The 12,707-nt window shown below is 36.8% G+C and overlaps 2 protein-coding genes across 8 annotated transcripts in view; one reads left to right on the top strand and one right to left on the bottom strand.

Moving 5' to 3' along the window:
* Window positions 1–12,707, bottom strand: part of RTN4 (reticulon 4) — a 75,197-nt gene that overhangs the window by 38,448 nt on the left and 24,042 nt on the right. Inside the window, exon 1 of one of the 6 annotated variants that reach the window (XM_070069117.1) lies at window positions 2,533–2,907. The exons of the other annotated variants lie outside the window; for them this stretch is intronic. Within the exon in view, the coding sequence (XP_069925218.1) occupies window positions 2,533–2,566 (34 nt within the window). The 5' untranslated portion in view covers window positions 2,567–2,907. Of the gene's footprint in view, window positions 1–2,532; window positions 2,908–12,707 lie in introns of those variants that run through there. 6 annotated transcript variants of the gene reach the window in all.
* EML6 (EMAP like 6) overlaps window positions 1–12,707 on the top strand; it is a 388,832-nt gene that overhangs the window by 365,152 nt on the left and 10,973 nt on the right. The window contains exon 44 of one of the 2 annotated variants that reach the window (XR_011386638.1): window positions 1,283–12,162. The exons of the other annotated variant lie outside the window; for it this stretch is intronic. The gene's annotated coding sequence lies outside the window, so the exon portion shown is untranslated. Of the gene's footprint in view, window positions 1–1,282; window positions 12,163–12,707 lie in introns of those variants that run through there. 2 annotated transcript variants of the gene reach the window in all.

Raw genomic sequence — 12,707 nt, 5'->3', positions numbered from 1 at the left:
AACAAGGAAACCTAAAGACCAAAGGGGTAATTTTCTTACCTTAACCAAAAACAAAATATAACCAAAACTGCGTCTTAAAAGAAACTTACATCAGTGTTTCCTAAATTTTCCTGAAAATAATGTGAATTTTATCAGGATGCATAAAATAGACTGCCAGACCCTGTGAAATCTGGTTGGAATCACAGGAATTTGTTTTCATGAAGCACTAAATGATTCTCATCTACAGATAAGTTTGAATAAACCTGACTTAGACTAATCCTCCAAATCTTCTATGCCCTTTAACCATACCACCTTATCTTTCCACTACCATCCTACATACTCTGTTCTTTTCACAAAGTTCTGCTGTCTTCCCTTTTCAGTGGTTACATCATTCTTCCACCCCATCCAAACCCCCAAGCCTTCCTACACACTCCCATTTTAAGCACTTCAAAAACCTGTGTCTTAAAAGCTTTTTGGATAACCCCCGTAATCATATACTATGTAGATTTTACTTATAAGTGTTCTGCTAATTAACAATAGCAAATATGAAGAGCAAGTATATAAAAATTCTTAATATTAGTCTTAGCCTGAAAGATCAAATGTCTTAAATATCAGTTATTCAAAACAAACAAACAAACAAACAAAAAAAACAAACTCAAAAAACAAAAAAACTCACACACCTTTTTAAACATTAAAATCTGAGCATCTTTCATTTCTGTTACACTTCTCAGGGCAGACAGGGAGAAGAACGCACGGGGAAAAAAGGGTATAAGTATGCTTTCAAAATCTAACTAGGCCTTAAATTGGGTTCCTTCCTGCATAATCACATAGTTTTCAAAAAAAGAAGGAAGAATTCATTCCATGGCATCTTTAGCTTATCAGTGATTTCCAATTTAAATCCTATTCTATAATCTACAACATTAAAATTAGGCACTGATAAAAAAATACAAAAATATAACTTAACCACTGAATCAGAAAAACAGGTAGTCCTACTGACCAAATAGCCAAAGGCAAGTATTAAAAAGTATCAGACCATTCCACTTATATACAAAGTGAGGCTCCCTGGTGATATTCAAAGTAAATATGACTTTATACTTGCTGCCTAAAAATAATTTAATCTCTGATAAGATATGGACTATGCTGAATCTAAATTTCTTCTGTCTCAAAACACCCTAAATTATTTTAGCCAAATAATAGAATTTGTTATTAAGTGGTTTAAGATTTAAATTAGATATAGAGCCTTACTAGTTGCAGAATGGGCCCTAATGTGACTTTCACTGTTTTTAACCTGTCTTTATTTCAGTGCAATCTCAGGTATCATTTTCAAACCAAAGTGTATAAATTCATCTTTTACTCTGTAACATTAATAACAGAAGAATGAAGAAATAAAAATCCTTCAAATTCATATGTAAAGAGATCATAAAGGTAAAAAAGAAATCTAAAGATGTACTGTTTTCTTTTCTTTAAACCATAAGTATAAAACCTTTCCAAAGTCTCAATATGAACTCACTCTTAAACTCACCTTTCCCTCACATTTCTTTACTGAACAAGCTGTCATAAGCATATTGCTCAAGTTACTGTAATTAGCTCCACATATTGTCTTTAGAAACACAATCAGCAATACTGCTAACAATGTTGCTCTAGAAGAAAATAACACTTAAAAAGAATTATAAAACTTGAACACAGCCAGAAAAATTTGGAACTGTAGAACATCTATTTTGGGTTACTTAATCTAATAATTTTAAAGACAATATACTCTAAATGGTCAGATATACAGCCTATCACCTCCTCTTTTTGAAAGAAAATTGCACATTAACAATCCATATAAAAATATTCATTACAGTCAACATTTTACCACTTACAGGCTTAAATTCTTACACAATGATCCACTGAGATTTGAAAGGCTCTCGGTTCTCAAGGGGGAGGAAAAGGGATCAAGATCACCGATTGGTTATTAGAAGGGCAATGGTTAGTGATTTAAATATAGACATGCACTTAGAGCTACTGTGTATATGAACAATTTCAAGATACATAAAAACATAATCCAATTAAAAGGCAGTTGGTAGTAATTTTAAAGGTGCAAGTCAGATATCCAAAGAAGAAAAGAAGCTTACAGCAAACACAGTATCTTGCTACCGATAATCCTTTGGATAGAATTTCAACTACACCAAGTAAGCTTTTTTTAAATACTTGGTCACAGAAAATAAATACACTATTATGGAATACAAAGATAGCTATTAACATTCATCACATCAAAGAGACCAACAAATAAAATCTGTTAGATCTAAACTGTTTACAGTGTGCAAGATTAGCAAATAGGAGGTAAGCGATAGGACTAAAAAGACTAAATCAAAGGCCAGGAAAACAGAACAGTGTGACGTTTTCTAGTACACATCAGAAGTAAAAACACAAATGAGACAGCTGTTTTAATCTTTTAGCTTTAAATCTTGCACAAGCTTCACTTTCCATCCCAAATATACCTAAATTGCAAAGCTTACTCATAGAACTGTATAACTGGTCACAAAAACTGAGAAGATTAAAAAGCAGTTATACCCTTGTCCTTCCAATTTTTCTTCTGACCGTCCATCTCTTGTCACGATCTGCCCTCCAGTTGCAATTATCAATTATGCATACCAACAGAAACGCTGTAACTGCAAAAATCTGCTCCCTGAGACATGAAAGATCCACTTCCTCAACCCCAGTCTGCAGTCTCCTCTGCTGCACAACTGCAGCAGGACTGAAGTCACCTGACGTCTGCTGGGTGTGGAGCAGTCTGACGCAGTGCAATCTGTAACTAGGCTACTAATACTCCGGCATTAATGCCTTCCTTCTATCTGTTTATTGTTCTACTCATTTGCTTGTTGCTCCTACCCAATGGAACTGCATTTGCAGGGGTGTGGGGGTGGGGTGCTATTCTTTCAACAGCTAATCACTGAATATATTTAAAAAGCACTTAAAGGCATATGCAGGTTTGTGGTTTTTGTTAACAGATGGTTGAGTTATTCTGCTGCTTTTCCATTTCATTTTCAACCCTAAGATCAACAGTTACCTAATAAGATAAAAAGGTACTGATCCAAAGGAAGGGTAACATTAAAATTTCAAGCTTAGGAAATGTTGGGTCACTTCTTACTTTCTCCTAAATAAATTAAGGCTTTAAACATTCAGCATTTTGCTCTCTGAGATGAAACAGAAGTCAAATTATTAATGTTTACTGAGTATTTGTATTACTTCAATAGAAAAGTTTTCAATTTAAACACTATTGTCATCTCTTTTTTCCTTTTACCTTTATGGAAATCCAGAGACTTACAAATATTCACTTAATCACCACCTGCTCCAATTCAATCTCTCAATAAGTATTTATTAGATACTACCACAGACACTGTTAATAGATTCTTAGCTTGAAGAGAAATACTCATGTATTTACTGTACTAATTAGATCATCTGACTTGAAAAAACGACATAAGAAACCAAAACTTTAGGGATAAATATTTAAACTACTACATATAACATTTCCAAAATTTTTGTTTATAAAACTGCAATTCATTCCAGTGCAGAATACTGTCTATTTACTAATGTGTTATAACTGGTTTACTTGGTATTAATTACCTGCCTCAGCAGGAAAGGCAATAAATAATGACAAAGCCAAAATATTTTAAGATGCCTGCCTGATATGAAAAATACGGAAAGATATGCAGCCTATGTATGAAAGTGTTAAGACTACAGCTATATTTAAATAGGTATAATGTTTTCTGTAAGTTGCTGTGGAACTGGGTAGGCCACAAAACCCTTATTATCAGAAGTGGACTGAATACTAATGACATTTCTTTTCTATCTGCCTCTCTCTAATTCCAATTATAACTAAAGAAAAGCAATTTTAAAGAGAGTTCTGTATTCTCAGTTCTAAAGTCAGTATTGAACTTAAAACTTTATTCACTGCACCTTTGCTTGTGATACTTGAGATTCCCATCACCAAGCCACATCATGGTTGAAAATGTCTGTGATCTCTCCATGGAATAGTTTGGAACCCCAAACTATTAAGTATAAAAATACTTCCAACATAATATTTTCTAATAATGAATCACTTTAAACTGAAAGTCAACAAATACTTAGCATGAGAGTAAGTACTCAAAATAATGCCAGCAGTGCTGGCCTCCTATATGGGTGCCAGTTAGAATCCCAGATGGTCCATTTCCAATCCAGCTCTCTCTCTAGACTGGGAAAGCAGTCGAAGATGGCCCAAGGACAAGGGCCCCTGCACCTGAGTGGGAATCCTGGAGGAAGCTCCTGGCTTCTGGCTTCTGCCTGGCCCAGTTCTGGCAGTTGTGGCCATTTGGGGAGTGAACTAACGGATGGAAGACATACTTACTTACTTTTTCTCTTTCTCTTTCTCTCTCTCTGTAAATGCCTCTCTGTAGCTCTGCCTTTCAAATAAATAAATAAATCTTAAAAAAAAAAAAAAGTGGTCCAAACACTATTTAAGTCAAAGATTACTAATAAGTAGTTATGTAAATATTTATTAAATATATACACTTATAAGTACTAATAAGAAATTATTTCTTGAGATATAAGTTTTTAGCATTATAATATTCACATCTTCTGCATATTTAATTTAGTTTATCAATTTTTTAAGTCACAGAGTGGCAAGAATGTATAATAATACATATTCAGGAAGGGCGGATCTGGTGGGAAGAATCACTATATTGCTAAAGTTGTACTTACAAAATGCATGAAGTTTGTATTCCTTAAATAAAAAGTTTCTTCAGGAAAAAAATATTAAAGAAATACATATTCAAGGACCAGCCTTGTAACACATAAGTTTAAGCTGCAGCCTGAAATGCTGGCATCACATACGAATGCTGATTCCAGTTCCAACTGCTCCACTACCAATCCAGCTCCCTGCTAGTGCGCCTGAGAGGGCAGTGGTGGATGGCCCAAGTTCTTAGGACTAGGCCCCTGCACCCATGTGGGAGACCCGAATAAAGTTTCTGGCTCCTGGCTTTGGTCAGGCCCAGATGAGGTGGTCATTGGGGAGTGAACCGGTGGGTGGAAAATAATCTAATTCTGCCTTTCAAAAAAAAATCTTAAAAATATCCATTCACCTATACATTAAACATACTTTACAGTGCCTTGAACAGAATAAAGTCAAGAGGTATGACCTCTGAAGCTCAGTAAGCATTTTGACCCTACAAACAGGTACCTAATTATTTCATTTTTAGTCTTTGCATTTACCAAGTGCACAGGGAAAACTAGCTTATAGCTAACATTCTGTCCATTTGAATTTGGTTAAGTCAAAAAAGAGCTTAAATTTGAAAATTTTATATGAGACAAATTTGTTAGCAATTCAACGTATATGGGCTTTTTTTGGGGGGGGGGGGGACAGGCAGAGTGGACAGTGAGAGAGAGAGAGACAGAGAGAAAGGTCTTCCTTTGCCGTTGGTTCACCCTGCAATGGCCGCCATGGCCGGCGCACCGCGCTGATCCAAAGCCAGGAGCCAGATGCCTCCTCCTGGTCTCCCATGGGGGGCAGGGCCAAGCACTTGGGCCATCCTCCTCTGCACTCCCGGGCCATAGCAGAGAGCTGGACTGGAAGAGGGGCAACCGGGACAGAATCCGGCGCCCCGACCAGGACTAGAACCCGAGGTGTTGGCGCCGCAGCTGGAGGATTAACCTATTGAGCCACAGCAGCGGCTGGCTATTTTGTTTTAAGGATCATGAGTTAGTATACACAAAAGGCTTTATGGTGCCTGGCAAAAAGCAGACCCTATATAAGTACTAGCCATTTACTACAAATGTGGTAAAAATAACAGGGACAAGATATATAAGACACACTTTAAAAAGCTCATTTACTTAATTAAGTCATTCAATTCTAAGCAATAACCTGTCCAAGAGAAGTACCCTCCACACACAATTTGCTTTGCGCATAGTTGTTCCATTCTCCAGCTGCAAAAAGTGTATATGGGTGTAGCTTGAGCCCCATTCCACATTAGACCCCATCTTAACAGGTCAAATAAGGATATACATCTGTTAAAACTTAGCTTCACTTAAACTGTTTCTTCAAATACTTAACTAACATTTTAAATGAAAAAATTCCTCTAAGTACAACTTCCAAATAAAGCACATACAGCACACATCACAACTTACAACAAAGTGGCACTTTGATTATTTCAGACATGTATTTATTATCCCTGAAAAGTAAAGACTCCCAAAGCAGGGGCCAAAGATTCCTTGATTTATAAATCCTGTTAAGTAAAAATCACTGAATTCTAAATCCTGCTAAATATATTGGGGACGTGGAGAGGGAAGAAAGGGTTATTTCCCAACCTAAAAACCAGACTTCCAAAAAACTTCTGCAATAAACTGCTGTGGCAGCTTCCCACTCCTCGGCATCCATGTCTCCTGCACCCATCTATCCCAAGCAAGACAGAAAACAAAGACAAGAATCTCCCCCAGCATAAACCTTTTTCCAAAGGGAACTTAACTTAACTTTAGTTATCTTCAATCTACATTTCCCTTTATACATATCAAATCTAAACTCTCATTTTCTTACTGTACTTATCTCATAAATATGAAAATAGTGTGATTAACTCCATTACTGCTCAAGAAGAGATTCCTCTTAGAAACTGTGTGTATGCATTTTAGGATTATATCTAATTGGCAGGATTTCACAAAGTAGAGTATTTTAGAACAGGTGGCAGAAACCCCAAAGTCTTCTCGGGCCAGCCCTTCTTTTCTATTTTTTTCCTTCCTTTGCTTCGGAACTAAAGAAGAACTCAAATTTTTGTTTTCCTTTATTTTCTTTACAATGTTTAGAGATATGAGAGAGAAAAAAAATTAGACAGAAGCAGCCATTTACTGAAGTGTTCCTCTCAAATTAGAAATTGATTGTATACTGTTCTTGTAGCTAAAATAATTATTTTGTGCCCTGGCTATAAAGAACAGGAAACTTTTCTTTAAAAAGAAACAATTATAATTACAGGGTAGTTCTAAATTTGTTTCAAAACATGGTTATTCTGGGCTATACAAAGATATGTAATTTAACACGTTTCATTACTAAAAGGTATCAAATAACTGAAAACCCCTAACATATGCTGTAATATAATGCCCTCTATGGACTAAATTATAGTACTTCAACATTAACTGCTGAAATGAATCTTAAAAAATGAAGAGACTTTATTCTATAATACATATGGAAAAATGTTGAGCATTTTAGGTATATAAATAATTCCACAGCAGCTACTAAAAATGAATTCTAAAATCCATAGAGAAAAAAAATGAAAGTGATACTATTCAATGAAAACTAAATAAACCCTGGCTTCCTGAATTATAATTTAAAATAAATACAGATATTCCTATAGATTCTAAGCATTTCTAAATTCAGAACTCAAAAATGAAGTCATTAAGTTCTGAACAGATCATCTAAAACTTTGCGGTTTTCACTAAAGTACACAGGTTTGGGGAATCTGTGAGGTCATTTCACATTATTTACAACATGATTCAAGCATTTGCTTCAGTGAAAGATGTCAAGATTCAAACTCGATTATAAAATCATTTTTAAAGTCATTTGTTGATGTGAAGCAGACACCAACAGGTCACTAAATTTCTTGGTAAACTGATTCCATATAGTTGATTACAAAGCATTCCACTGAGCTCCTTTTTAATCAACAACACTAGATGGCACCAACACCCCTAGTCTACAGTTGATTTAACCAATCCACACAGCAGGCAATCTTAGCAAAGACCAGGCTCTCAATTTTCAGGCTATTCCAAGGCAAGCCTGGCACTAGGATCTAACTAGAATAGAATGGAACTAAGAAAGTCAACTCCAACATCAAAAAGGTCTGTGAGATAAAATGATTTCTGACCACAATTCAAAACCAATTTTTGAAAGATCATAATTAATTAAACTAAAAACAGGCAAATAAAAAAGGTACAGATTTTCTTTTGTGAAAATGGAAACGCTCACTAAAATGTAAAGTACAATAAAAATCTTATGGAAAATTAAATGAAGGGGGCCAGTGCTATAAGTTGGAAGGTTAAGTCTCCACCTGTAGTCCTGGCATTCCCTATGGGTGCTGTTTCGAGTCCTGGTTGCTCTGACCCAGCTACCTGCTAATGTGCCTGGGAAAGCAGCAGAAGATGGCCCAAGTGGTTGGGCCCCTGCACTCATGTGGTAGACCCAGAAGCTCCTAGCTTCAGTCTGGCCCAGTCATTAAGGGAAGTGAACAAGCAGATGGAAGATATTCTCATTCACTCTCTCCCTGCCCCTCCCCCCACCCTCTTTCCAATAAATTAATCAATCTTTTAAAAAAATTAAAGGAAAACTAACAAGAGTTTGGATTTACACACACACACTATATATGTGTGTGTGCATATATATATATATAGCAATTCACAAAAGAAACACAAATAGCCAATAAATATATGCAACACATTCACAATCCCTAGCAATCAAGCAAAATAGCAAAATAGCAAAACATCACTTTTCCCCTACCAAACTGGTAGAGATTATTTTAACATATGAAGTACTGAATGTGTGGAAGAATAAGTCATAGACTCGGGAAAAGCACTAAGTGGCTAAGCAACTCAAACAGATTTTGAACTTAATGAATTTTGTGAGATATGGGAATATTATCTATCCAAAAAATAAAGAATATCAATTATTGATGATAACAGAGAAATGGGTATTTTTTCTCATTTTGTGACAGGGATATTTATTAGTGCAATTTTTCTGGTAGCCAATTTTTTATCAAAAACTCTTAAATGTGCTTGTTTCCATTTATCCAGGTTTTTACTTGTAGTAATGGAAAATAATTAAAACACACAAAAAATACATTTAAATATAAAGGTTAGGAACAACAGCATTACTTAAAGAATCAGGAACAATGGAAGGATTCAGCATTAGCAAAGTGACTAGTTAAATTATATCTTTACAAAGAAACACTAACCATCAAAAATCATTCAGAAGAATCAACACATTGCAATGATCGCATTATATAAATTAATGTTTTTGAAAGCTTATGATTAATATGAAGACACCAACCTGGTAAACACTTATTTTGCTTATACTCACAAAGTATACATGTGATCTGAAAACAGACTAGAGAAATACGTTCTTAAAAATTAGTAATGATTACGTCTGGGAAGTATGATTGTACATTTTTTCATTTCAGTGCTGTTCTACATTTCTCAAATGTGTATAATGAGTACATATAATTCAGATTAACTCATAAACTTCAGATGCCCTGACTTCACTGAAAGTCCTTGAGAGAAACTTTTTTTGTAGTTGTTAACATATTTTTTTTTAAAAATTAAGGTATACAAATTCCATGTATTTCATATATACCAATTCAGGAACATAGACATAAACTTACACTAAAATTACTGAGGCTTTAGCAGATTAAAACATTTGTCTAAAGTCATACATCAATGAAAACGCCAGGATTAGAATTCAGGACTCTAAAAGGCCAAAAATGAAGTTTTTCACGACTCTGTATGTCATGGTGCCTATTGTTTATGGTACGTAAATATTTTTTTATCTCTATTGGCTCTACAATAAGCACTAAATAAATCCTTACAAATTTAACAATGTCACTTTTTTAAAGTAAACATAATTGGTTATTTTAGTAAGTTACACTGTACATTTAGTAATAGCATTCTAGTTAGAACTATTTCTAATCAATCTTTTAAACATTTTAATTTTCAGAGTACTTAAGCTTTTATCAGATTAACTGCTTACATCATACAGTCCAAAAATAACAAAAAACAATCTAAATATATTTGCTCACTAAAAATATTTTAACCAAAATATTTAAATCTTAGCTTTAGTGAAAAAACTCAAAGGCATCTAGTAAATTATAAAAATACAAGGAAATATTTTAAGTCATAAGCACGTCAAAAGAAAGCTCTTATTCATGGACACATGCAAGAATTGTACATAGGGGCAGACATTTTGGCCTAACAGTTAAAATGCAGTTTAGGACACCCAGATCCCATTCAGAGTTCCTGGGTTCAATAGCTCCAGCTCCTGACTCCAGCTTCCTGCTGATGTAGACCCTGAAGGGCAGCAGTGATGCTCAAGTGACTGGGTTCCTGCCACAGCGTGGAAAATCTGAATGGGTTTCTCATTCTCAGCTTCAGGCCCTGGCCCATTTGGGGACAAAGAAGGCATCTGGGGAGTGAGCCAGCAGATGGGAGCTGTCTTTGCCTCTCAAACAAATAAATAAAAATTTTAAAAAAAGAAGTGTATACAAATCTGTGAAGCATAACTTTTAAAAAAAGGTTTAGTTAAAGAATTTTTTTAAAAAAAGTTATTTATTTATTGGAAAGGTAGAATTAGAGAGGGAGAGACAGAGAGATTGATCTTCCATCCACTGGTTCATTCCCCAAATGGCTGCAAAGGCCAGGGCTGAGCTGATCTGAAGCCAGGAGCCAGGAGGTTCTTCCTGATCTACCCTGGTAGATGCAGGGTACCAAGCACCTGGGCCATCCTCTGCTGCTTTTCCAGGTGCATTAGCAAAGCGCTGGATCAGAAATGGAGCAGCCAGGACTTGAATCAGCACCCTTTTTAAGTAAGTTCTTACACAACATTCTGCTTTAAGGAATAAACATAAACCATCAAACAATTCCCTTAACTGCCAATCACAAAACCCTACCTATATCAACATCCACAATTTCTTTTCCATTTCCTATAAGCAAAGTATTATCCCTTTTTTCTTTCACCACTAGAAGTCCAACGCGCTATCCATTGCGCCAGTCACCTTATCCCTTCTTTTTTCTAAAGCGAGTTTCCCTACCTGAACTTGTGATCTCATTCCCTCCCATCTTAAAATAACAAAGCCCCTCCTCAAAACTATACTGGCTGGCGCCGCGGCTCAGTAGGCTAATCCTCCGCCTTGCGGCACCAGCACACCGGGTTCTAGTCCCGGTTGGGGCACCAGATTCTGTCCGGTTACCCCTCTTCCAGGTCAGCTCTCTGCTGTGGCCAGGGAGTGCAGTGGAGGATGGCCCAACTCCTTGGGCCCTGCACCCCATGGGAAACCAGGATAAGTACCTGGCTCCTGCCAGCGGATCAGTGCGATGCACGGGCCGCGGCGGCCATTGGAGGGTGAACCAACGGCAAAGGAAGACCTTTCTCTCTGTCTCTCTCTCTCACTGTCCACTCTGCCTGTCAAAAACAAACAAACAAAAAAAACTATACTTACCCACTTGCTTGCTCTTTCTATATTATCTCACGCTTCTTGAGAGTAGTCAACATTGGCTCAACTCACATTCAATTATCAGTGCCAGCTCAGCCTTCTCAAACCACTTGCTGCTGTCATGCCAAAACTTTCAGTACTTTTTCACAAACTTCAAAGGTTTATCTTAACTGACCTCTGTAGTATGATAATATTAATCATTTCTTTCCCTGCTAAATCTTTCATTTATCTTGGATCTCCCTCTTTTATATCTGCAGCTTTGATTTCAATGTCAAGATCATGAAAAACATACACATACAACCCAGCCAAAGTCCCTCATAATATCCATAACTTACCAAGTATACTATCCATGGCTTCATGGATACCTGAAGTACTTGAATACTAACATATTCAAAATGGAATTTATCTTCCCTTAAACCTGTTTCTCATTCTCCTGATCTCATTTTCTCATACTGCCATCCATATAGCTGCTCATGCCAGGAACCTGGAACCCCCTAGGGTCATTTGTAATGCTTCCTCCTTATCTTTATCCTTCATATCTATACCCACCAGAAATTAAGTCCTCTGTCTCCAAACTCAGCCCAATGCCTGAGTGTTTATAACCTTCTCTTGGATTACAAGAATTTCTAGGGGCAGGCGCTATGGCAGAGTGGGTTGAAGCCTCCATCTGCAGTGCCAGCATCCCATTTAGGCACCAGTTCGAATCCTGGCTGCTCCACTTCCGATCCAGCCCTCTCCTATGACCTGGGAAGGCAGTGGAAGATGGCCCAAGTCCTTGGGCCCCTGCACCCACATAGGAGACCCAGAGGAAGCTCCAGGTTACTGGCTTTGGATCAGTACAGCTCCAGCTGTTGCGGCCATTTGGGGAGTGAACCAGTGGATGGAAGACTTTTCTCTCTGCCTCTCTTTAACTCTGCCTTTCAAATAAGTAAATCTTTAAAAAAAAAAAAAAAGATTTTCTAAGCTGACTTCTCTGCTGCTAATGCTACTCTTTCTTCAGTACGTAAGTATATCCAGCAAATACACCCAACATATTAGATTTTACAGAAAACAAATTACAACTTAATTGCAAAAATAAAATAAAAAATATATGTGCATATCACTTTAAGCAAGTTAGTTATATGAGAAATATAGAGTCAAGAGAAAAAAATGAGGATGAGAACTAGAACTTTTTGGAAGAATTCATACCCAAACACTTCGATTTATGCTTTTCTAAAAAATATCTACACTCAAAATGCCTGACCTTATATCAGTTAGTGGAATAGTACTGTACTATACTGAAATATTAAAAACTTGCTACAGGGGCTGGCACAGTGGCATGGTGGGCAAAGCCACCGCCTGCAGTGCCACCATGCCATATGGGTGCAAGTTCAAGTTCCAGCTGCTCCACTTCCGAACCAGCTCTCTGCTATGGCCTGGGAAAGCAGTGGAAGATGGCCCAAGTGCTTGGGCCTCTGCACACACTTGGGAGACCTCAAAGAAGCTACTGGCTCCTGACTCTGGATTGGCGCATCTCTGGTTGTTGTGGCCAAC

Source organism: Oryctolagus cuniculus, chromosome 2, assembly GCF_964237555.1.
Source record: "Oryctolagus cuniculus chromosome 2, mOryCun1.1, whole genome shotgun sequence".
Classification (NCBI taxonomy): domain Eukaryota; kingdom Metazoa; phylum Chordata; class Mammalia; order Lagomorpha; family Leporidae; genus Oryctolagus; species Oryctolagus cuniculus.
The sequence above is the reverse complement of the archived record's forward strand: the minus strand, read 5'-3'. Positions and strand labels throughout refer to the sequence as shown.